Source organism: Ambystoma mexicanum, chromosome 5q (assembly GCF_040938575.1).
Source record: "Ambystoma mexicanum isolate Mex_15411 chromosome 5q, UKY_AmexF1_1, whole genome shotgun sequence".
Taxonomy (NCBI): Eukaryota; Metazoa; Chordata; class Amphibia; order Caudata; family Ambystomatidae; genus Ambystoma; species Ambystoma mexicanum.
The window spans coordinates 922,398,876-922,424,798 of NC_090933.1; the positions used below are offsets into that span (position 1 = coordinate 922,398,876).

At 48.9% G+C, this 25,923-nt stretch overlaps 1 protein-coding gene across 1 annotated transcript; it reads right to left on the reverse strand.

Moving 5' to 3' along the window:
* Positions 1 to 9,181: 9,181 nt before the first annotated feature.
* Positions 9,182 to 10,720, reverse strand: LOC138498327 (myb-related transcription factor, partner of profilin-like). The gene is made up of 2 exons (XM_069622131.1): positions 10,369 to 10,720; positions 9,182 to 9,903 (listed from the first exon to the last, which is right to left on the reverse strand). Exons 1-2 carry the CDS (start codon positions 10,718 to 10,720, stop codon positions 9,182 to 9,184), a joined length of 1,074 nt encoding a protein of 357 aa, XP_069478232.1.
* Positions 10,721 to 25,923: the final 15,203 nt, after the last annotated feature.

Here is a 25,923-nt window from a genome sequence, read left to right on the forward strand (position 1 = left end):
CTTACCGCCTGGGTCCTAATGAGGCCCAAAGTCAGATTCCTTGTTAGGCCTCTGAGGGTTCCTTCCCTAAGCTCAGGCCTCTTCCAGCGTTCAAACACAAAATACAAAGTCAGATTCCTTGATAGGCCTCTAAGGGTTCCCTTCCCCATGCTCAGGCCTCTTCCAGCTTTCAAAACAAAACACCATATAAAACAGCTCCTTTTTGATTTCACAGGGTGGCTTTCCTCAAACTTAGGCTCCTCTAGTTCCAGACAGCAATTCGGCTGGTCAGGATATGCCTTTACTTTACATAAAGTCTCTCTTACACATGAATCTCTCATGGGGTAGAATCAGAGGCTTTTGAAAACGCCAGGCTCTTTGCTTTTCCTCAGCGCGACCACTCAGACCCTTTTGCCCCTCTCTTGATTTCTTGCTTCTTACACTATTGTTATCTTCCTGTGCTTCCTACACTACTTTCATGCATTCTGCCTTTTTCTGTGCTCACTTGCACTGTCTTTTAATCCTCCCCTTAGTCGTGCCTCTTGCACATGCTTTCGTGCCTCTTGCACCTTTCCCCAGGGCTTCTTGCCCCTTTTTCCACTTTAGTGCCTCTTGTACCTTTTGCACTTTAGCTTCTCAACAGTTCTTTGTTCCGAGGTCAGGGTCCCACCGCCTGCCCCTCAGACACTCCTGGGCTGCCTCACCGGCCCATGGGAACAAACACTTGCATCTGCAGTTGCTGCAGGAGACCAGCACGCCACTCAGCTACCATACGCAGACTCTCCTGGGCTCCCTGGAGTCACGGCTCCCTCGCCATGCTTCTGCACTTATGAACTGCAGCTCTTCAGCGTCTTGGCATCCCGGTCTCTGGACTGTAGTCCTGGGCAGCTTTGGTGTCTCGACTCTCCTCCCAACTCGCTCTTCTGCTTGCTCTCCGAGCATTCAGTGTCAGACCACACCTTTTATAGCAAAAAGACCAGTCAAGTGGAGTCAGGTGTGAATAGATACTGGTGAATGCCTGACACTGCCTGACTCTATTAGTGGGACAGCTTGGGTTCTTTCTATGGTAAATTGCCCTTATTTTCCCCATGTTATTCCAATGGGTAATCTTTACTGATCTTAGTTGCCTCTTCCTCGTCTCAGTATTTGTTGGAAATGGGGAGGGTGGAGATTGACCTTGACATTGAGAGGCTATACAAGGTGATGGGTAATGAATGGTGGAAGTCCCCTTAGCCCTTATTTGGTAGACAGACTGTGAATTCTATTGTATTAAAGTATTCCCTATTTTCCCTGCCCGGATATGAGAGTATGGGTCGGTATAACCCTTCCCATGATCTGAATGGGGAAAAGACAAAGAAACGTTAGAAAGAGGATTCTGGTTTTTGTCTCTTTCTTGGGCTAGGGATAATGTGGTCTGCATAACCTACAAAGGCTTCTGGGATGTCTGCACCTATTATCTATTACCCCATTGTTATATCGCGTCTCGCCTAGGGTATTCTCCTGACGGTAGCCCCGGTCTCCACTACCCATGTAATCCTCCCCCGCTTGCCCACTCCCATGGTTGGATCCAAAAGCGATGGCCCTCCCCTGGCCACCTGAATAGAGGATTCTAAGAGTCTACATGGGAGAAGTCCTCTAGGTTTCTCATAGTGGTGAAGATGAAGCAGTTGCCAATGCTCAGGCCCTTTTTACTGCTTTTATTTTGGAACATTTCCTCCCAGTTGCCAGCGCTGATCATACTGGGTCCCTCTTCTGGCAGATGTTACCATAGTGTACAGTGGCTAGGAAATATGCATTTGGCAGGAGCAAGACTAATGCCATTATTAATAATGTGATGGCCTCATTTACCATAACATCTTTGCCCTGGTAGGTCAGCCATTCACGCTAGCCATAAATGGCAGCAATGACACAGATGAGAAAGAGTTCCCCCTGCTGTTGAGGTACTTTGGCTCTTTCTGTGGCCAGGTTTTCGTCTCCATACTGGATGCACCTGTGTGCAACATTGCCACACCGGATGAGGTTTTCATAGCCATAGAGGTCTTGATTGAAAAACAGAAAATGAGCTTGAACTGGCTTTTGGGTTTGTCTCTGGAATGTGGGAAAATGCCACTCCTTTAGGACTCTAAATACTGTGCAACATGCTGATGTATTTGCACTTGTACGCCTATACCATCTCCTCCACTTGGCAGCCAAAAAAGGCAGTGCAGCACTTAGTGTAGATGTTGATAATGTTGTAGCTTCAATGTATATGTACCTCTAAATGGAAAGAAATGTTAAAGAATGTTGACCGAGCAGAGGTAGAGTATAGAAATATTTTAAAACATACCTCAACAAAAAGGCTGCTCGTGGGAAAAGCTCTAGATCACATTCTTCTATAGAGATGCCACTGTTAAAATATTTGTTTTAGCTCAGAAGACTGTGAGCAAAATAAGAGGGCACAACATTTGCGGGATACGATTTGTTATCTGAAAACAGAACTTTATTTAACTTTTGTAGTCTTAGACTGACTTTTGAAAGTATGAACACTCTCTGACAATCTGAACATCCTGTGTTACACATATTACAATGGAGAGATTGTGTAGAGATCTACTTTCCGGGCTTGTGAAAGCTCCTGTAACAGCTACAATTACATTCATAATCAACATTTAACAATCAACTAGACAACAACAAGATTGTCATTGGGTTTGCCACTAAGTCTCATGAACCGTCGCCTGAGTCCCCTTTGGACCTCGTGGTCCCTGACCCATAGAGCACTGAATGCAGTAACCCTCCCAACATAGCTGTCGAATACAAGTTGCAGCTTGCCAGCCTTTACGTTACACGATGGGCACACTACTAAACGGACACACCCCCGTGGTTCTGCGCGTCTCAACGCGACTGCTCGCCGTAGCTGGACGTGTACTGCCGGAGTTCGCTTGGGGCTAATCTCCTAAATTCTATATCCCGGTTCCTTGATTTCTCCTCCTTTCCTTTCAACCTTCAATCTTTACCAAACTTTCCTGGATTTCGTCCGCGCTCGAGTCACGGCTTCCGTGTCTCCGCGTGCGGATATTGTTCCTTCCTGGTTCCGTCCTGGACAATCTAAACAAAGCACGCTGGAATCTGAAGACCCGCGCACAGGCTTATACAAATCCCGGACCGTGCGAAAGAAGTCACAAAAGAAGGTCGCCAGCAAACAGGAAAAACAGGTGAGAAGGGGAGAGACTTGTGACACTAAGCAATTCATCAAGCAGTATGAAGATGTGTCATTACCATCTACACAACCAAAATCAGAGAGTACTAGCTTATTGCCCCCATCAACACCCCTTTTGTTTGCACATATTACACACCATTAAACATGCATTGAACATGCATGCATTATTCATCAGAGTAAACTTAAGAAACATTTTAAGCATCTCAATGTGCATACGATAGGATGCTGAAGAACTTCGGTAAGTCTAGTCCACTGTTCCTATTGCTCATTTGTGGTCAAACCATCAAAAATAAACTGAGACCTTCCTTTTTGGACACAAGTGATCAGACTAAGAGACAGGGTAGTAGCGGTCTCAAACCTACAATAGGTTTTCACAAGTGTGGCACATGTACAATGTGTAAACATGCACATCAAGATTGTGCAGCATGTACTGATCCTTCTGGAATAACCTTAAGGATTAATGCCTTTATCAACTGTAGGACCACTTTTGTGGTCGATGCACTTATTTGCATCGGCGGCAAACGTTGTGTGGGTAGTACAATTAGACAACTGCGTATAAGGATTAAGGAACATCTAGCCAGTTTGAACAGTCAGGATCAACAGGTGCCACTGGCTGTTCATTGGCAACAGACTCATCAGTTTTCAAATAAATCAGACATCCAATTTATTGGTCTAATGAGAGCTAAGAGAGGAAATAGGGGAGGAGATCCGAAACTAAAACTAAGACAAATGGAGAGCAAATGTATCTGTCTCTTGCACTGTATTGAAATGGGTCTTAATACAGACCACGAGATGAATGTTTCCTTATGATTAATTGCACAAATTATTATGGGATTATCTAATGTTATTGTGGGCAATGATATTGCTTAAGATCATATTGCACTACTCTTGTATAATGTACTTTAACTCAATTACTTCAGTGCACGTCCAAGTGGGACAAGCACCTCACAATACACTTATAGCCATTACCAAATTAGTTATGGGAACGTATTCATGGTTTATTCTAATAGAAGATAGCTGACTAACCATCCAGATCAAGGCAATATGTAGCAAATTTTTCATTTCAGCCGTTAAGGCCAGTCAATGTAACTTGAATGAGATATTGTTACATTGGTAGGCAATTATCCCTCGCACTGTAAAATTTAGTGTCACAGGTTTCCTCCCTTCTCACCTGTTGCTGTTGTTTACTGGAGCTCCTTGAAGGAGTTTTCTTGCGTACAGTCCGGGTCTTGTACAGCCCCGCGTGGGCTTCTTCGGGTTCCAGCGTGTGATCGGTGCTTCGACTCCTGGAACGTTCAGTATGTCTGGGAAATCCAGCAAATGATGATGTGTAGTCGGGACGAGTACACGGGGGTCCAGGATACAGGAGCTAAGGAAAGGAAGGGACTGAAGGAGGAAGACCAAAGGGTCCAGGAACCGGGAACAGGTAGTCAGCGAGAGCGAATTACGGCAACGCATGTCTAGCCACTGCAAGCGGTAGCGTTGAGATGAGCGGGCCCGTGGGGGCGTGGCTTCTTTATAGAGTGTTCTATGTCACGGAAGCTGGTAAACAACGTTCCGTGTCTGTCGGCCATGATGGTAGTACTGCTGAGTGCAGGCCTTGATGTGTCAGGAACCAGGAAGTCCAAAAGGGACGCATCCGACGGTTCATGACATTTAGAGGCACAGCAACAGCACAATAAGTAAATCACATATTTACTTTTACGTATTGAATATATCACTTTATTTTTCTAGGGAATCATTCTTTTTACTGGACTACTTAGAGTTACAGATACAACATATCATCCAAATAACACATGCACTTTAACTTATTGTATATGCCAACATTATCATGGATTATCAGGAATGGATATGTTCTTAATCTTAACACATTTATGTTTCCCGTATTGTGGGCCTCACTGTGTAAAGATATGAGGGGGCAACAGATACCGTAACTAACAGTTTCCAAGAGAATTCAATTTGGAGTGCAGTAAACTGGTGCAGTCAAAGATATAGTACAGCACCTGTTTCCAATATTTAAAAGTATAATAATGGGCTCGATTTCCACATATTATTGCTATTGTAGAGGAGTTTCTTGATTTGAGAAATATGCTATTAAAGTCAACAAGCAGGCGCGACCCAATTGTAAAGAAATGGCTGTTGAGATCTCGCGTGATACCCACTCTCGCGAGACCACGCACGGAACCCGGACGAGCCGGGTGGCAGGAGCGCGAAGCCGCGTATTAAGGAGCAGAGGACACAGAGCAGGCCGAGCTTGCGGCGCTCCTTTCCTGAGAGGGAAGTAAACCCATTTCAGAGACTTTATACCACTGCACCACCCAGCACAGTTTAGGGCCAGTTGCCCATGGACTTAATGCCATACATGTTTGTATGCCCTGCCTTGCTGTGACCAGTTCAACAATAAAGAGTTAAGCTTGTTACACAGGAGCTTCCTGCGCATTATTATACTACGCAGTAATGGCATCCTGTCAATAGTGTGTTTGATGCTGCATGCACCCACATCATGATGTGCCTGACATCATACGCAAAGGGTTAAACATGATAATATTAATGGCATTCGAGCACGAATACTCGTGCGCAACGCCAGAGGTATTTGGACCGAGAATTATAACGCTGACACTGAGGCATATATAACACAATATGCTCTCAGTAACGCTCCTGTAGCTAAACGATGTGCTCTATTGCCACAGGTCATGGACCCATCTTAATCCAGGGGAACTTGCGCGCCAATCCATGCACAGCCAACCCGTATATACTACGGCATAGCCACTGAGCGTATGGTAAAATGTATGTCTTTTGAACCGATCGCAGCGTAATTTTGAGTCCTAAGAATTACTGATTTATAAGGGATACCTATCCCACTCTTATCACTTATTTGTTGAACAGATATTACTGAACGCTCAAAATACACTTGCAATTACAATCACAAATTTTGTGAGACATATCAGATGCTTCACGGCGTATTAGAACCATATATGGTATGTGAATTATCTAATCCTAAAAGAAAACAGAATATCCTAAATATTAGGTACACTGAAAATAAAATGTTATAAAAATTGTATTGAACATATCGGTGAGTTCAGTTGGCATGCTATCTAATACCACGGGTTGTGGATATTCACAGGGTGACACTATATGTCCAAGACATTGGGCCTCATTACAAGAATGAAGGTAATGAAAAAAGGAAGGCGGAATGGTAATAGCGTCATCGTTAACGGGTCCGGGTCATTACGACCCGACAACCCGCCAATACCGGCACTGCCGGTACCGTGCCCCCTCATACCGGCATGGGCGCGTATACGCGCCCCTTCGGGGAGCAAATACTGGCATGCCGGTAATTGGAGGACATCACAACCCATGCAGGCATGCAAATACCCGCATCCCGAAGGCTTTAATTAGGGGCTGCACGATGGCAGCCATACAGGCATCGCGGACCAGCCGTAAACAGCAATCAGCAATCAAGGCAACTGGCACAGGTGCACACAATCACCACAGGTGGACTCAATGGAGTCTGGCCCAGTATAAAAGGAGTACACCCACACACCACACCCCTTCCTACACCAAAATGCTACCACTAGTTGTTGCAATCATGGCGCTGGAGGACATGCCGATACTGCTACAACTACAGCAACAACAGCAACTACAACAACAACAACAGCAGCAACAACAGGCAGCACAGAGGAGACGCAGGAGGGGAAGGAGGGTGAGACAGGCCCAGCAATTACCACCAGTGCAGCCAGTAGTTCCACGTAGGCAGCCACCAATCCCTCGCATCAGACCCAGTCCATTCAATCTAACCCCTGAGCAGATCCACACCCTGTACCGGTTTGACCGGGACACCATCACCACCATAGTGGACATGATACACAACAATATTGACAGCCTGATAGAAATACGCACTGCCATCCCCCCCGCTACTAAAGGTGGTGTCTGTGCTCCACTTCCTGGCCACAGGCACCTACCAGCACACAGTGGGCCAGCTGCATGGCATTTCCCAACCACTATTTTCACGCATACTGAACCAAGTGCTCGATGCACTGCTGAAGCATGCTAGCACCCACATATCCCTACCACGGACTGCCCAGGAGATAGCTGACACCAAAGTAGGCTTCCATGCACTTGCAGGCATGCCCAATTGTGTTGGTGCCCTGGACTGTACCCATGTAGAATTGGTAGTCCCCCATGCCGTAGAGGCGGTGTACCGCTATCGCAAGCTATACTACTCCATCAATGTGCACATGGTATGTGACTCCAGCAAGTCATCACACATTGCTGCGCCCGATTTCCCGGATCAACACACGGTGCTGCGTAACTCCATGCTACCCCGTCACATGGAGCGACATGCTGGACCACGTGCCTGGTTGCTTGGTGAGTTGCCTGACTGGCCCATGCCAGTGCATCGGGGTAGGTATGTGTTGCGATGCATACCCCACCTGGGTGGGAATGGGGGGGATGCATACCCCACCTGGGCGGGAATGGGGGGGATGCATTCCCCACCTGGGTGGGAATGGGGGGATGCATACCTCACCTGGGTGGGAATGGGGGGGATGCATACCCTACCTGGGTGGGAATGGGGGGGATGCATACCCCACCTGGGTGGGAATGGGGGGGATGCATACCCCACCTGGGTGGGAATGGGGGGATGCATTCCCCACCTGGGTGGGAATGGGGGGATGCATACCTCACCTGGGTGGGAATGGGGGGGATGCATACCATACCTGGGTGGGAATGGGGGGATGCATACCCCACCTGGGTGGGAATGGGGGGGATGCATACCCCACCTGGGTGGGAATGGGGGGGATGCATACCCCACCTGGGTGGGAATGGACGGTGAGCGGGTAATGCACGCATCGGTAATGACACCTGACCTGAACTCCCCAACCCCAACAGGACACATCATTGGCACACATCTGACCATTAACGCATATCAATGACCACATGTAAGACGCACAACCTGACCACCATGTGTATGTCAAGCAATGCATGACTAAACAGGATTGCAAAAGTGCCAATGTGGCTAGTGTGTCCATGCACGGAGTAGTATACACAGCATAAATGGCTAAACATTGTTGTAGAACCACAGTACATCCGCCTCAGCATGCATTATTTCACCCTGAATCATCTATTGAACGCCATCCAGACTACCACACCTCATAGAAGTATAGTATGCATCTAGATGACATTCGTGCCTACGTACATGGACATGTGCATGTCCACACCAAATAGCTGCGGCCATGACTGTGATTCCTGAAGGTGGCAGCTCAGAGTGACACACACCAATTTGTATTTGCTTGCAGGTGATGGAGGATATCCCTTGAAGGCGTGGCTACTTACCCCTGTGCGGAACCTGCAGAACAGCCACGAAGAGGAGTACAATCGGGTACACACCCGTACCCGTGTTGTGATTGAGCAGACCTTTGGCCTATTGAAGGCGCGGTTCCGCTGCCTAAGCAGGTCTGGTGGAGCACTCCTTTATAGGCCTGAGAAGGTGGCAAAGATCACCATGGCCTGTGTCATGCTGCACAACATGTGCATCCGGAAAAATGTACCACTGCCACCTGACATTGACATGTATGCACCGGGTGAGGATTATGGGGATGGAGACAGAGGTGAAGCAGCACCCCTGCCAGTATGTGATGCACAGGATGGCCATGCAGTATGCCAATCACTGATTCACGAATACTTCTGAACCACAGGGACTTTGATAGACAAACAGGGAATGTTGGGATTTGGGCACTGAACACCGTCATGCATTAAATGGATACACACGAAATGAACAATGTCCAGGCATTATGTTTTTTCTCACAATGGGTGTATTGGTTCAAACAGCAAAAATGTGACAAACCCCCCTCAAACTCCCAGTGAACTCCCAAACCTCCCCAGTTAACTACAAACCCCCACAATAAACTCCAAAACCCCCAGTGAACTCCCAAACCCACCCAATAAACTCCCCCAAATACTCCCATTCACCCCCAACAACATCTGATCCACTCCCATTGTCCTCCCACACTATTTGCGGGTCTTCTTGCTCTCCGGGGGGCAGCATTTCGGTGTGCCTCGCACTCCTTCAGGTATGACGCACATGGCTGGTGGGGGCAGAGGAAGCAGGTGTGGTGGCTGATGAGGAGTTGGTGGGGATGTTAATAACTGTGTAATGGCCCCCAGACAGTCTCTCATCAGCACTGCTGAGGCATTCACTGTGGCTGTATTGGCTGTAATGGCGGCTGTGGTCCCCGCTATTGCTGTGGCTATCTCCCGCCTGGTGTCGTCGCCATCCACTATGTATTGCCGCAGCAGCTCCAACATCGACTCCTGTCGGGCCTCCACCGTCACCAGGCGTGACTCGAGGGTATTGGTTGGAGCAGGAGTGGTGGGGGGTGCTGTCACAGGGCCTGCTTCTTCAGTGCTGTCCTCGGTGAAAGGGCTCAGGTCCGAATCATGCAGGCAGGGATCCGCACTGCTGTAGGTGGGTGAGGGCTGCATTTGGGGCAAGGGGGTGGACAGGGGGCTTGGGGCGGGTGTACATGTCACTTTTGTGACTCCTTCCTGGTCCACCAACTCCTCAATGTCATCTTCAGTGGTGGCCAGTGCTTCTAGGGACTCCCCTTCCACTGGTGTAGATGTTGTCAGCTGGGTCTCGAGTGTGTCAGGCACACTGGCTGTAGGTGTGGGCTGCAAGGCTGCCCCTGAGGTGGTGGTGTGGGTAGCCCTTTTCTGTGGGCAGCCCTTTTCTGTGGACAGGATGTGGATGCCCTTGCGGTGGTATCTTGGCTGGCATCTTCTCCATCGGTGCCTGGGGGGATAGAAGAGATGCAGGGCATCAGTGATGGTGTTACATGCCAGTTGCATACTATGGTGCTGTTCATTGTTTATTTAATCATGCATTCATGTCTTACATGTGTGTCACACACAGTAGTCTGAAGGGGCATTTTGGCATTTGCTGCATGGCAGGTGGCATGACGTTGTATTGTGGTTTGTGTGATGTATTACATGGGCACGTTCCATGTGTGTTGGCCGTGTGTTGGTAATGGAATTGGCACTCAGCATGCATTTCTGTGTGGTAGGGTTTGGTCCTCCATCTGGACTTGGATATGTTCATGTGGGTGTCAGGACATGCATTGCCTTGCCTAGACTCTCTTCCACATCACTTGTGGTACGTCATGGTTTCCCCTATTGGGATCTGCAGGGTCACTCACCTCCTTCTGGTGATGTTGCCGCACCCGTCTCTGTGTCCCCAAATCCCTCGATGGACTCTGGACTGATGAAGGTGCTTGCCGTTTCCTCCCAAGTGGTAAGTTTGGCAGGAGAGTGGGGACCCCCACCTGTGGACATGGCCTCCCTCCTGTTGCTTGCAAGGATGTTACAGACCCTCAGGCGGAGGTCATCCCACCTCTTCTTGCAATCCCAAACACTCTGTGAGCAGGTTCCAACAGCGGAGACCTTGCGGGCTACCTCCTGCCAGATCTCCTTCTTGCGTTGATGCATCTCTTGCTTCAGGTTCTGGGATTTGATGACATCAGCATGTGCAGCAAGGGTTTCCGCAAGCATGTTTAGCTCAGCATCTGAAAAGCGCTGTTTCCGCAGGCGGGGGGTGCACTTCCGGCTTGCCTTAGAAATAACGAATGTATTGCCACATAGCTCTCCAGGAAACAACTGGTGGTTCGGGAGGGTTGCAATGGATTGTGTTTTTAAAGATGGCCACCGGCGCATTTCCCGTTCCGACACAATGACGTTACTTCCGGGTCCGGTATTACGAGCCTGGTATTAGCATGTTGTTATTACCGGGTCGGTAATAAGGGGTTCCTCCTAGGTGGTGACGGTATTGGCAGGTCCCGTGATGGCGCTATCGGGGGGTTGGAGGCCCTTTAGCGGCATGCCGGTATGGCCATTACCGGCATGGGGGTTTGCGCGTGCTCGCGCACTCGTAATCACCCGCTATTAGCGGCATCATACGAGCACGGACCCGCTCGTACCTCCATGCCGGTAATGACCCCGTTTTTACCGCACTTCTCGTAATGAGGCCCATTATGTCCATGATATGCATGATCAGTACAAGAAGAGTAACAACTATGAGAATAACCGATTGTTCAGCTAGAGTACTTAATAAATCCTGGCATTTGCTGAGCATGATGAGCAACTGAGAACCATGTCATCAGTATTAATTCACCAATTACCAGCTCAGGCACTAGGGGCTAGACATGTGGATGAGGTGTATCACTCACTTCTGGACACACACAAACGGTGCATTTATGCACACTTACTGTCACAGGTTTCCCCCCTTTTCACCTGCCTGTGTTGTTTATTAGAGTTCTTCGATGGAGTCTTCTTGCGCACAGTGCGGGTCTTGTATAACCCTGTGTGAATGTCCTTGTGTTCCAGCGTGCGTTCAGCGTCCCGATTCCTGGATCGTTCAGAATGTCCGGGAAGTCCTGGAAACAGCGAAGCGTGTACTCGGAAAGCGAGTACACGGAGACCCGGGATGCAAGTGAGGACAAAAAAGGGAAGGAATGAATGAGGAGGAAGTAATAGGGGGACCAGGAACCAGGAGTCAAAGAAGTTAGCAAGAGCGAACTACGGCAGCACACGTCTAGCCACAGCAAGCGGTAGCGTTGAGACGCGCAGGGCCGCGTGGTGTGTCTGCTTTATAGAACGTGATGCGTCTGATGCAGAATCTGGTAAACAGCGTTCCGTGTTTGACGGCCATGTTGGGAGTACTGCTGAGTGCAAGCCCCTATGTGTCAGGGACTAGGAAGTCCAGAAAGGACGCGTCCGATGGTTCATGACAGCATGCCTCTGCCGAAGGCCTGTTCCTCCGGGTTTGCCCGGGTGTATAAGTTGATACCTTTTGAGTAATCTGGGGGCATTTAGGTTTGAGATTGGTTCCCAGGTGCGTTCACTGGGAGGGTACCCTTTCCACTCAACCAGATACTGTAGCTGACCACGTCTGTACCTGGAGTCACATATTCTGGACACTTCGTATTCTAGCTGGTCATCGACAATTACAGGGGTAGACCTTGGAGCAGTCCGGAAGGACTGGACGTAGGGTTTCATTTGAGAGGTGTGAAACACTGGGTGGATCCTTTTCCAGGAGTCTGGTAGTTTGAGTCGGAAGGCCACTGGATTAATAATTTCCTTTATGGAAAAGGGGCCATAGTACCAGGGAGCCAGCTTATTCGGTCGTAAGTGTTGAGGCAGTAGTTTCGAGGATAGCCAGACCTTATCACCCACTGCATAGGAAGGCCCTGGTCTTCTTTTGGAGTCTGCATAATGCTTGGTGTTAGTTCGGGCCCTTTCTAGGTGTTCATTGGCTTCCTTGTGTACGTTGATGAGGGTTTCAATCCAGGAGTCAACTGTAGGTATTGGTGTAGGATGTGAGAGAATGGATGGTAGAACCGAAGGGTGGAATCCTTGGCTGCAAAAAAAAGGGTTGGTCTTGACAGCCGAGTGATCTGAATTGTAGTCGAATTCAGCCACAGGTATTAAGAGTGACCAATCGTCCTGGACGTTGGCGGTGAAACAATGAAGATATTGCTCTAGGGTTTGGTTCACACGTTCTGTAGCTCCATTAGTCTGTGGATGATAACCTGAGGAGAGGGCACGTTGGATTCCTAGTATACGGCATAAGTGTTTCCAAAATTGGGATACGTATTGAGGTCCTCTGTCTGATATGATCTTGGAAGGGAGTCCATGACGTCGGAATATGTGTTCCAGGAAGATTCCAGAGAGTTCTTAGGAAGATGGTAGTTTATACAATGGTGTAAAATGAGCCATGTGAGTGAATAAATCAATGGTGACCATGATAGTCGTGAATCCCCTGGAGGGTGGCAATTCCACAATAGAGTCCATAGCAATGTATTCCCAGGGCCTTGTTGGTAGTGTTGGTTGAAGTAGGAGACCCGCCGGTCTCTTGTTATCATGCTTGTTTTGATTGCTAACTGCACAGGCTAGGATGTACAGTTGGACGTCAACCTTCATTTTTGGCCACCAAAATTGTCTTTGTATTAAACGGAGAGTCTTGGCGATGCCACGATGTCCTGAGTGAAGGGTATCGTGATAGAGGTTTATAATCCTTTGTCGCAGTCTCTGTGTGGGGATGACCAGGCCGTTATCCTTGAACAAATACCGTCCTTTGTTCGAAGATTCCATCAATTCTTCCCTGTAAATTCCTTCCAGATCTCAGATGACTAGGTTTGAATCCGAATGTCTTCCAGGAGACTGATTGCTTGGGCTACAAAAATTGTGTGGGGAAACATCTTTGGGAAGGACCGATCCTCAAGAGTTTCGTAATCGGGACGTCGGGATAAGGCGTCAGCAATTATGTTATTATGTTGTGTGTTCCAGGGACATGATGGATTTGGAACTGATACTGAGCGAAGAAGAAGGCCCAACGGGCTTGACGACTATTCCTACATTCCAGAGATTGTAAAACTTGAAGATTCCGAAGGTCCATACGGACCTTAACAGGATGTTTTGCTCCCAGGAGTAGATGACGCCACTCTGTTAAGGCTTGAAGGATGGCTAACAGTTCATTTTCCAAGACAGAATAATGAGTCTCACTGGGAGTTAGAGTTCGCGAGAGATAAGCGATGGTGTGTTCTAAGTTGTCCTCGAATTCCTGCTTTAGAACTGCCCCAATGGCATAGTTGGAGGCATCCGTCTCCACTAGGAAAGGTCGATCGATGTCAGGTTGAGCCAGGATGGGGGCTTGTGTAAACTCCGCCTTCAGTCGTTGGAACGCTTCATCTTGGGCTGCTGTCCGGAGAAAGGGAGTATCCTTTTTCAACAATGTAATAATCGGTTGAACTATCTCTGAAAAGGAAGGTATGAATTTCCGAGAAAAGTTGGCAAGCCCCAGGAAGGATTGAATCTGTTTTACAGTAGTTGGAACAGGCCAGGGTAGTATGGCTTTTACTTTTGAGTGGTCCATACCAATTCCTTCTGGACTAAGAACAAATCCTAGATAGTGAACAGTAGAGACATGGAAAAGGCATTTCTCGGGTTTAGCCAGGAACTTATGTTCCGGTAGCCGTTGTAAAACTGCCTTAACATGCTCTTCATGCTTAAGATGGTCCTTGGAATATATCAGAATATCGTCCAGGTAAACTATGATGAAGAGGAACAGCATATTGGAGAACACCCAGTCCATGAAACGTTGGAAGACCGCAAGGGCAATGGGAAGCCGTCCTTGAGGGTGCATTGATTTAGACCACGATAATCAAGACAATGCCTAAGCTCCTTAGTATCTTTCTTTGGAACAAAGAACAACGAAGCACCCACCGGAGATTTGGATGGTCGTATGGTGCCATTTTCAAGGTTGGTATCCAAGTATTCTCAGAGGGCCCTTTTCTCAGGTTCGGACAGAATAAACATCCTTCCAAAAGGAATCAACGCTGAGGGTTCAGTATCAATAGCGCAATCTTCAGGTCTGTGAGGACTGGGCCCTGCTGGTCTGTCATTGTATCTTCAGAGGATGTTGATGAGGAATTCAGGGATAGACAGTGAGACATACAGTGCTCAGAAACAAGAAACAAGGATCCCTCTGCCCAGTTGATGTATGGGTTGTGCTTCTGTAACCAGGGCATACCCAGTACCATTGGATAATGGGCAGACTTTATGATGTCAAATTTGATCACCTCTCGATGAAGGTTTATCGAGAGTTGGACCTCTTTGGTTTGTAGGGTTATGGGTCCTGAAGAGAGAGGTCTTCCATCGATAGCCTCTACAGGTTGCATGATGCCTCGAGTTTCATATGGAATGTCGTGGGTAGTGTTTGTTTGTTTTATTATTTATAATGCGCAGTTATACCCAGGGGTATCAGGGCGCAGCATTTACAAGAATATGCGAAGCTTAGTTACAAAATATAAAATGTACATGTTGGCAGAGGGAGAATATACAAAGCAGAAGAGGAAGACAGTCAATATATACAGTATATACAAAGTAAAAAGTGGGCACACGAGGTTACACAGTGTGCGGATCGCATGAAGGGATAGCCTTGGCACTTAGCTATCTTGGTGGTCCTTCAGTTTCAGCCATGAGACTACCTTAGAACGGAAATGTCGGAAGGTTGGGAGGCAGAGAGTTCCATAATTTGGCTGCTTTTACAGGGAAGCTGTTACCTCCTTTGGTGGCAAGTTTGAAGTTTGGGACAGAGAGGCAGTCTTTGTATGCAGTCTGAGGGGTCTCGAGGAGGCTTGTCTATGGAATCTGTTAATCAAGTAGATCGGGCGGCATTGTTAAGAGATTTGTAGGTAAGTGAAGCCGTTTTTAGGAGAATTTTACCTCTAGTGGAGAGCCAGTTGTTCTGTTGGTTGAGTCCTGAGATGTGCTCTCTTCTGGGGATGTCTAGGGCTGCTCTCAGGGCGTTGTTCTGGAGAGTTTGTAACTTGCTAGTGGTAGCCTTGGAGGTTCCCAGGTACAGGGCGTTACAGTAGTCAAGGCGGGATAGTATAAGGGCTCTACGGGTGTGAGGCAGCTAGTGTCTGACAGAAATGGTTTAGCTGAGCGGATTAATTTGCACGTATATGCAGATGAGGATGCCAGGGAACTCAGTTGTCTTTTGAAGGAAAGGTTAGAATCCAAGTAGAATCCTAATGTTTTGACCTCCTGTCCAACTTTGATATTGTTCCCATCTATCATGAATGAGTTGTAGGCCGGGCTGAGTTTCTTTAAACTGTGCGTAGTTCCCAGGATGATAAGCTCCGTTTTCTCATCATTCAGGCATAGTCCATGAGTGACCATGGACTATGTGTGGAGATGTGAGCATAGGACAGAATGGTCGACCAAATCGAAAGCTGCAAATAGGTCGAGGAGGAGCAAGGCAACTTGTCCTTTTTCCTGAGTGTATCAATCTGAGCTTTCAGGTCGATGAGTGCAGTCTCAGTCCCATGTTGAGGGCACAACCCTGATTGTCTGGATCCTAAAAGGTGGTGCTCTTCCAGGTGCTTCTGTATTTGTACGTAGGCGACCTTGTCTAGGATTTTTAGTAGGAAGGGAACAGTCGTTATGGGTCGGTAATTTGTAGGTATGGCTGGGTCAAGAGTAGGTTTTTTTGTAGTAAAGGAAGTACCCAGGATTGTTTTAGATTAGTGGGGATGGATCCAGTAGTGAAGGAGGCATTGATCAGTTTAGTGATGAAGGGTAAAAGGTCACGGGGGGCATCTTTGAGGAGCTGTGCTGGGCATAGGTCTCCCTGGCAATTGGAGGGTTTCAAGGACAAGATGATTTTTTCTACGTCGAGAGTATTGACTTTAGAAAACTTGAAGCGGGTAGGGTCTGTGGTCGTGCACTTATCCGGACTTTTGGATGGTAGCGTGTCTTTTAGGGCAGCTTTTTTGCTGGAGATTTTGCTTTGAAGGGTCACGATCTTATTTGCTAAGGCATTTTGAATTTCTGAGCACCAATTTTTATCTTTTGTGCAGGTGTCAGGGGGTATTATAGGGGTTTCTACTTCTTTAAGAATAGAGAAGAGAAGAGTTCTTTCATATTAGATTTAGCTTGGGATATGCGAGAGTCAAAGGAGGTTTGTTTGGCCAGGTATATTTCTTTTTTGTAAAGTAAGGCTAGTTTAGAAAGTTTAAGTTTGTTTACGGCTGTAGGGGATTTTTTCCAGGTAGCCTCGCAGTTCCTCTTTTGCTGCCTTAGGTTTTTGAGGTATGGTGTGTACCATTTGTTAAGGTGCATTTTCGGTTTGCTAGGTCTGAGTTTAAGTGGGGCGATGAGGTCCAACGAGGTAGCCATGACCTTGTTGTATTCTTCAACCAGGATCTCTGGATCCAAGTTGTCGGGGAGTGTGTTAAGTGTGGGGAGTAAATTCAGGATGAGTCTTTCTAATGTAATGTTCTTCTTATTTCTGGTGAGAGTGGGGGGGGCCGTAGTGATGGGCGGGGGTGGGGGTCTGTCAGTAGATAGCAAGAACGATACCAAGTGGTGGTCAGTCCAGACTAGTGGTGAGATATTTGTGATGTTTGCTAGGCAGTTGTGGTCGGCCACCCAATCAAGTATTCTACCTTTCGAATGGGTAGGTGCCATACTTCTTTGCGCAAAGCCTAGTTCGGCAAGAGTGGTGACTATAGTGCTGGCTGTTTGGTCTGTCGGGTCATTGCAGCCCATTTTAAAGTCCCCTAATGTGAGAACTTGAGAGGAGCTTTTAAGGTTGCTAGATAGAATGGCATTGAGGTCTTCCTCAAAGGTGCTGATGGGGCCTGGCGGGCGGTAGATCAAATGGATATTGAGGGTTTGGGTGTTAGTGATTGGGACTTTGACTGATAGTGTTTCACAAGAGAGGACATTGGTAGGAGTTGCTAGTCTCATAGGCAGGCTACATTTGTGTATAATGGCGACACCCCCTCCTCTGGAGTTGGGGCGGTCTTGCCTCAGGATGGAGTAGTTATCTGGGACTGCTAGCATAAGCATGGGGCCTCCTGCAGGGTGTAGCCAGGTCTCTGTAATATGGAGGAAATCAAGATCGTCTTTGAGGATCAAATTTGCGATTTCTGTGGCGTGAGCTACTAATGATCTGGCATTGATCAGTGCTCCCTTGATTTTAGGGTTGTCTGTGTTTTTGGTGGTAGTTATATGACGTTTGCCCTGTGTTGATTCGAGAGTGCCCTGATTGGGGAAGTTATGTGGGGATCTGGGGGTGAAGTTGTGTGATGGATTAGAAGTTTTAATGTAAGAACTAGATCGAGGCGGCTGCCCAATGGACTTCTGTGAGGTGGGCAGAGAGCGAGCGAGAGGCTCATAAATTTTGGCTATTCTAGCTCTAAGTCCTAGGTTCCTGTCAGTGGTAGTACGAGGGAGACTGGTGGGTAGTATCTGAGGGTAGATTGAGTCAGAGTAAGGTACCTGGTCAATGGACATGGTTGGAGAAGGCATGTTGGATATAGGTGGAGCCATCTTAAACTGAATTGCAAAGTTTAGGATGATTAAGACACAGGCAAGCAAACTAGTAATGGATGGGTACATTCTGCGTAGAGGTCAGAGTGTTGGTGGGTTAGGGATTGGCTTACTTAGCGCTGTCCAGACAAGTGGTCGACTGTAAATTGGTCGAAAGACAAACGGTCGACGTAATTTGGTCGAAAACAAAATGGTCGAATTTATTTTTTTTATTTATATATGTATTTTTTAGGTTTTCGTTTAGGGAAAAAAAGGGTTTTTTAGAAAAAAAAGGGGTTGAGGGGGGACACCCCAAAAAAACAAAAGGGGTGAAAATAAAAAAAATAAAAATTCAACCATTTGGCTTTCGACCAAATTGGTTCGACCATTTGTCCAGTCGACCAAATTTTTTCGACCAAATGTTTGGTAACCTTAGTTAGCACCAGTTGGACCAGAGTGCCGATATAGTGAGGACCTGGGATAGAAGTTCCACAATTTGAATGAAATGCTCTGAGGTTGCACTAAGTATACCAACTAAATTCGAAATGTGGCAAAGAGGCTAATCATGCATCTAGATTCGAAATGAAGCAATGAGGCTAAGAGCTTCTGAATTCGAAATGTGGCAAAGAGGCTGGTCATACATCTAAAATCGACATGAGGCAATGAGGCTAATCATGCATCTAGATTCAAAATGAGGCAATGGGCCTCGTTACACGGAAGGCGGTAAGGGTTAACGGTCACCGGTAATGGTACCGGTGACCGTTAACCCTTACCGCCTTACTACGAGCTCCCTTTGCGGGTAGGTACTTTAACGCCTGCTGTTTAGCAGGCGTTAAAAACCAACCCGCAAAGGGACCAGGGTGCTAATTACGGTACCGCAATTTGCGGTACCGTAATTAGCACCTTCCCCATTCCCATTATGCCCTATGGGGTAAAAATGGGAATGGGGAAGGGCAATGGGGGAAGGGGGAATTACCGCCCCGCCAACCTTGGAATAGGGCGGTAATTCCCCTTTGCACCAAGGCGGTGCCGGTATTTTACTGGCATGGACCAAGGTGCTAATAGCACCTTGGCCCTCCGCCTACCGTGTAATGAGGCCCAATGAGTCTAAAAGCATCTAAATTCGAAATGAGGCAGAGACTAACATGCATCTGGAATCGAAATGAGGCAATGAGTCTAAAGGCATCTAAATTCGAAATGAGGCAAAGAGACTAACATGCATCTGGAATCGAAATAAGGCAATGAGGCTAATATGCATTTGGATTCGAAATAAGGCATTGGGCCTCATTCTGAGTACGGCGCTAACCAATGGCGCTATTAACGCCTTGGTTGACGCCGTACCCGGACCGGCAGCGCCTTGGTGGATGGCGGAATTACCGCCCCATTCCAAGGTTGGCGGGGCGGTAATTCCCCAATCCCCATTTACCCTTCCCCATTCCCATTCTTGCCCCATAGGGCATAATGGGAGTGGGGAAGGCGTTAATTACGCCACCGTAAATTACGGTGGCGTAATTAACATCAAGGTCCCTTAGCGCCATGGTTTTTAACACCTGCTAAAAGCAGGTGTTAAAACCTCCATGGCGCAAAGGGAACTCGGAGTATGGCGGTAAGGGATTACCGCCACCGTTCTCGTTAGCGGTGGCCGCTATCCCTTACCGCCATACTCGGAATGAGGGCCAATGAGTCTAAAAAGCATCTGAATTTGAAATGAGGCAAAGAGACTAACATGCATCTAGATCCGAAATAAGGCAGTGAGTCTAAAAAGCATCTAAATTCGACATGCATCTAGATTCTAAATAAGGCAGTGAGTCTAAAAAGCATCTAAAATCAAATAAGTCAATGAGTCTAAAAGCATCTAAATTCGAAATGAGGCAAAGAGACTAACGCATCTAGATTCGAAATAAGGCAGTGAGTCTAAAAAGCATCTAAAATCAAATAAGTCAATGAGTCTAAAAGCATCTAAATTCGAAATGAGGCAAAGAGACTAACATGCATCTGGAATCAAAATGAGGCAATGAGGCTACAATGCATAGGACACCAACTGGTTCAAATGTGGCAGAAGGGTTAGGATACATGGAACACCTCTAAGTTCGGGATTAGCGGTCAAGTGGGCAGGCCTAGTCTAGAGGGCGCAAATGAGACATGTGTGATAGGCTAAGTTAATTAGTATACAGAGGTTCACATACAATGTGTTACAATTTGATAGGCATCCACACGAACACCAGAACTTAGCTAGCGTTCCCACAACACCTCCCTCCTGTTTGCACACTACTCCCCGGTTACGAGACTCACATGATTTGGTTGTGCCACTGGACGCCGCACCAGATGGCATGTTCGTACCCGGTTGCAGCCTTCCCTGCACTGGCATTTGCCATGGAGAACACACGCCAGAAGGAACGGCAGAACGCTCCCGCATCGCTTAGCTTTCCGATCACGTGACCCAGCGCAGAGTCTGTCACATGGTGGCAGAGCACTTCACGTGACTGTCAGGCGCCCGTTACAAAACGCTTGACGAGCAAAGCAGTCACCGCTTCTCAGCTGTCTCTTGGACCCTGTTTGGCGCTACGTTTGGACCTTGATCTTGTTGGTATACCTTGACTTCGGAACTCTCACCTGGACTCCCTTGGATTGCCCTTCTGTCCCTCTGCTTGGAAATGTTTACTCGTCGCTGAACTCCGGACCGTCCTTCACTTGCAATCGGATTTGTTCTTTGGAACTTTGTGCGCTCCCTCTACGTACCCGTCTCCTGATTCCACGTTACGCACCCAGTCCTTGGCTCAGGTGGGCCGTCCTGCTTCCACGTACGACTCTGGTCCCTGTTCTTCTGGGGACTACCTTTCATCTGAGTCCCGAACCTCCTGTACTTAGGTCTCCCGTGCCTTCCTACCACCGGATAGGTAAGACCTCTCAGATTTTGTGATTCGTGTTATACTGTCATTGCCTGGTACTTAACCCCGTTCTTTTTGCAGCAGCATCTGTGTTCTTGAGGCTCCGTGGATCCGGGAAGAGACATCTCCCACCTGTGGCCTCAAGGGTCGCACAGGGGGTTCTTCAGGTAACCCTGTGCGTCACTTGGGGACGGAGGTATCAACGGTCTACACGACACTGAAGTCAGAACAGACTGAGAAGCCATGCAGGGATCCACGGAGGAAACCATAGCTGTGCTAGTTCAGGCAATCATGGTACTTTCTGAGGGTGGATATGGCTGCCGCTAACACCGTCATACATCAGAGGTTAGACTCCATACAGAGCATCCAGCATCCCCTTCCTGCAGACCCCGAATTCGGCGATGCTGCCGCTCCACCCACACCACCTCCAGTGCCTAACGCCCCAGCCCCAACTCCTATGGTCCTTCCAACTCCGTTTCCCTTAGCAGCCCCTGAACGTTACCAGGGCGACCCCAAGAAGTCCAGGACCTTCATCAACCAATGCAAGTTACACTTCCTATGCAGACCCCTGGCCTTCCCTGACGCCACTACCAAGGCGGCCTTTACCTTGTCTCACCTGGCCTGCACAGCCGTCGCCTGGGCTAACCCTTTGTTAGAGAACGACAGCCCGGTTTTTTACGATTTCGACCTACTGATTACCGAGATGTCTCGAGTCTTCGACACCCGGCACAAAGTACAGTCCAGGGACTTGGAGCTGTTAGAACTAACCCAGGGCAGGGGTTCGTTGATAGAATTTATCACCCGCTTTAACCAACTGGTCGCCGAGACTTCATGGCCGGAAAGCAAGCGGGCGGTGATTTTCTACAGGGGGTTGAACAATCCAATGAAAGATACCCTGTCTGTGATTCCCTCCTTGCCCACTCAGTATCAGGAGCTGGTAGATCTGGCACTGCAGGTAGATGCACGCCGTTCTGAGCGCAGGGGCGAGTTAGGGTTCTCCCAGCCAGCAGCCACCTCACCTCCGGCCTCATCCTCAGAGGAACCAATGCAAGTGGGAGGGTTACAGAGTCCCATTACCTCACTAGAGAGAGAACGTAGGAGGGTGGACAACGCGTGTTTCTATTGTGGCCTAACGGGACACTACGTAAAGTAATGTCCACGACGTCCCAAGAAGTCCCAGGTTTTTCAGACTGCTCGACCCTAGACCCGGAGACCAGGTCGAGCATCCAGTCTTCTTCTCCGGACACAACCCCTGCTTTTTCTCGCATCCAACCCATCTTTGTACAGGCCACCCTTTGCCCCTCTGTGGATATAACTCACTCAGTCACGATCATCATCGACTCTGGCGCCACAGGGAACTACATTGACATTGCTTTAGCCCACTCACTCAATCTGCCTTTAGTGGTAAAAACCCGAACCGGTCCAAGCTGTGGACGGTACTGCATTGATATCCGGTCCCATTAAGCACCAAACCGCTCCTCTCTTATTGACTATACAAGACATTCACACCGAGACAATTAGTTTTGACCTGATTACCATGCCTCAATTCGGTCTTATTTTGGGAATACCCTGGTTGCGGGAGCATAACCCACTCATCAATTGGAAATCAGGGACGGTTCTCTTTGAATCAGACATCTGTCAAAACTATTGTCTCCCGGCACACCATGAAGTAGAAACGCCATCACGGGCCTTGGGTGCCATTACACGACTCACGTTGGAAGACGATGGGGCCTCGGCTGCGGGTTCCCATACTGTCGGGGGGGGGGTGATTAATGGGATTCCCTCTGTGCACGGGGCATACAAGCCAGTTTTTGATCGGGGCTCCTCCGAGATGCTTCCCCCTCACCGGTCCTGTGACTGCCCGATTTAACTGATCCCAGGCTCTACCGTTCCCTCTGGTAGGATATATTCACTTTCCCCTTCGGAAGAACAAGCCCTGAAATAGTACGTTCAGAACTCCCTACAATTAGGCCACATTCGCCCCTCTACCTCGCCGGCTGCAAGTCCTATATTCTTAGTCCCTAAGAAAGAGGGGGACCTCCGCCCTTGTGTGGACTATTGTCGCCTTAATGCTATCACCAAAAAAGACAGGTACCCAATCCCTTTGATCACCCCACTCCTGGACCGGTTGTCTCATGCATCTATCTTCACCAAGTTAGATCTCCGAGGCGCGTACAATCTGGTACGCGTACGCGAGGGAGATGAGTGGAAAACCGCCTTCTGTACCCTCTACGGATTGTACGAGTACCTAGTCATGCCCTTCGGCCTATGCAATGCCCCGGCCACATTCCAGCGTTTTATGAATGACATTTTCAGAGACATCCTGGACGTATTCATGGTAGTTTACTTGGATGACATCCTGATCTTTTCACGTGATCTGGACGAACACGTGCAGCATGTCCAGGAGGTCCTGTCCCGTCTAAAGAAACATTCGCTGTTTGCCAAACCCGAAAAATGCCAGTTTCACAAAACATCTGTCGAGTTTCTGTACTTTCATATCACTCCTGGAGGCCTCGCCATGAACGAGTCCAAGGTGCGAGCGGTCATGGAATGGCCGATTCCCCAGACACTCAAGGCCTTGCAGGCATTTTTGGGTTTCGCCAACTGTTATAGGCGCTTTATCTCCTCCTTTTCTGCCATTGTAGCCCCCCTCACAGCCCTGACTAGCCCCCAAGTACCCTACCATTGGCAGAACGAGCAGCAGGATTCCTTCGAGGCCCTGAAGACCGCCTTCACCACTGCTACAATCATCCAGCATCCCAACCCCGAGCTCCCTTATAGTCGAGGCGGATGCCTCTTCTTTTGCTCTTAGTGCAGTATTATCTCAGACTTTTCCGACATCAGGCAAACTACACCCTGTGGCGTATCACTCCCGTACTTTTTCCAGTACAGAAGCCCACTATACAGTGACAGAGAAGGAGCTCCTGGCTATCATGGATGCCTTTCGCGTCTGGCGTCACCATCTCCTGGGGGCCAAGCATCAAGTCACCGTTTACTCCGACCATCAGAATCTGCAGGACTTGGCCTCCTTGAAGTGCATCAACAGCAGGCAGGTCCGGTGGCATCTTTTTTTTGCCGCTTTTGATTTTCGCATCACTCATCGCCCTGGAGTTACTCATGGGAAAGCAGATGCCTTGTCGCGCTCTACGGGCGGGGTCTCATTGCCAGCATTCCCCGACACTCTTCTAGACAAAAGCCACGTAATCTGTCTGTGTACCCCCTCTCTCTCATTGGTAGATTCTGTACATTCCTGGACAAGCAGTCACCCTGACCAGCTACTGGATTGGGATCCGGTATACCGTGACGGCTTGCCCTTCGTACACGATCACCTGTTCCTTCCTACGCCCGACACCCGTAATCTGGCTCTCGAATGGTCCCATGACGCCCCCATCAATGCCCATCCCGGCCAAGAACGCAGTATGGACCTTCTAAAGCGCTGGTGCTGGTGGCCTTCCATGAAGCACGATGTTGAGCGCTACGTCAACTCCTGCTCTGTTTGTGCACAATCTAAACACCAAAGGGGTCGTTCGATCGGTCTGCTGCTACCGCTGCCGGTACCCCCGAAACCCTGGAACACGTTGACTATGGATTTTGTTACCGATCTTCCCAAGGTGCGGGGCTTTAATACTATCTGGGTAGTGGTAGACACCTTCACCAAAATGGCCCGCTTTGTTCCTTGCAAGGGGATCCCCTCGGCTCCGGGTCTGGCTAACTTGTTTTTTGATACGGCCTTCTCTTTGTTTGGGCTCCCGTCTGTTCTTATCTCAGATCGGGGTTCACAATTCACTTCCCGTTTTTGGCGGGCGTTGACGAAGCTGCTTGGCATCGACACACGCTACTCCTCGGCTTACCATCCCGAGACCGATGGGCAGACCGAAAGGACGAACCAGACTATGGAGCAGTATCTTCGGTGTCTTATATTGCACCAGCAGTCCTCTTGGTTAGACGTTTTGCATCTTGCAGAGTTCGCCTATAACAACGCGGCTCACTCTGCTACGGGCTTCTCCCCTTTCTATGCCCTCTATGGTCAGCACCCCAGGGTGCTGCCCGTCCAGGATGCTTCCGTGTCCCTGAATCCCGCTGCCAGGGCCTGTCTTAGGGATCTGTCTGCTGTTCATGCTCGTACCCTAGTGCACCTTGCCGAGGCGAAGCCCTCCATGAAGTCTCGTGCGGATGGGAAGCGCCTGGCTGCTCCGCCTTTTGCGGTGGGTTCCCGGGTGTGGTTGTCCTCCCGTCACCTGCGCCTGGTTGGTTTCCGGAAACTCCTGCCCCGCTTTGTTGGTCCCTACGTGATCTCCCAGGTGGTCAATCCTGTGGCGTTTCGCCTGGTCCTTCCGAGCTCCTGGCGCATCCATCCCGTTTTTCATGTCTCCCTCCTTAAGCCCTGCCCGGATTCCTCTCGTCTCTGTGCCCCGGTGGCCCCTGTGTCTCTGGCCTCCCCTGACGTTTTTAAGGTGTCTGCTGTCCTGAGTTCCCGTTGTTTTAGGGGTCGTCTCCAGTACCTTGTGGATTGGGCGGGGTATGGCCCGGAGGAACGCTCTTGGGTTTCCGCCTTGGACGTCAATGCGCCTCGGTTGGTCTCCCGCTTCCACCGGGACAACCCGTCCTGCCCACGGGGTTGTGGGCCTTTGGGGGGGGGCTATGTTAGGCATCCACACGAACACCAGAACTTAGCTAGCGTTCCCACAACACCTCTCTCCTGTTTGCACACTACTCCCCGGTTACGAAATTCACATGATTTGGTTGTGCCACAGGACCAGTTACGCCGCACCAGATGGCATGTTCGTACCCGGTTGCAGCCTATCCTGCACTGGCAGTTGCCATGGAGAACACACACCAGAAGGATCGGCAGAACGCTCCTGCATCGCGTAGCTGTCTGATCACGTGACCCAGCCGAGCGCGTCACGGGACTGTCAGGCGCCCGTTACAAAACGCTTGACGAGCAAAGCAGTCACCGCTTCTCAGTTGTCTCTTGGACCCTGTTTGGCG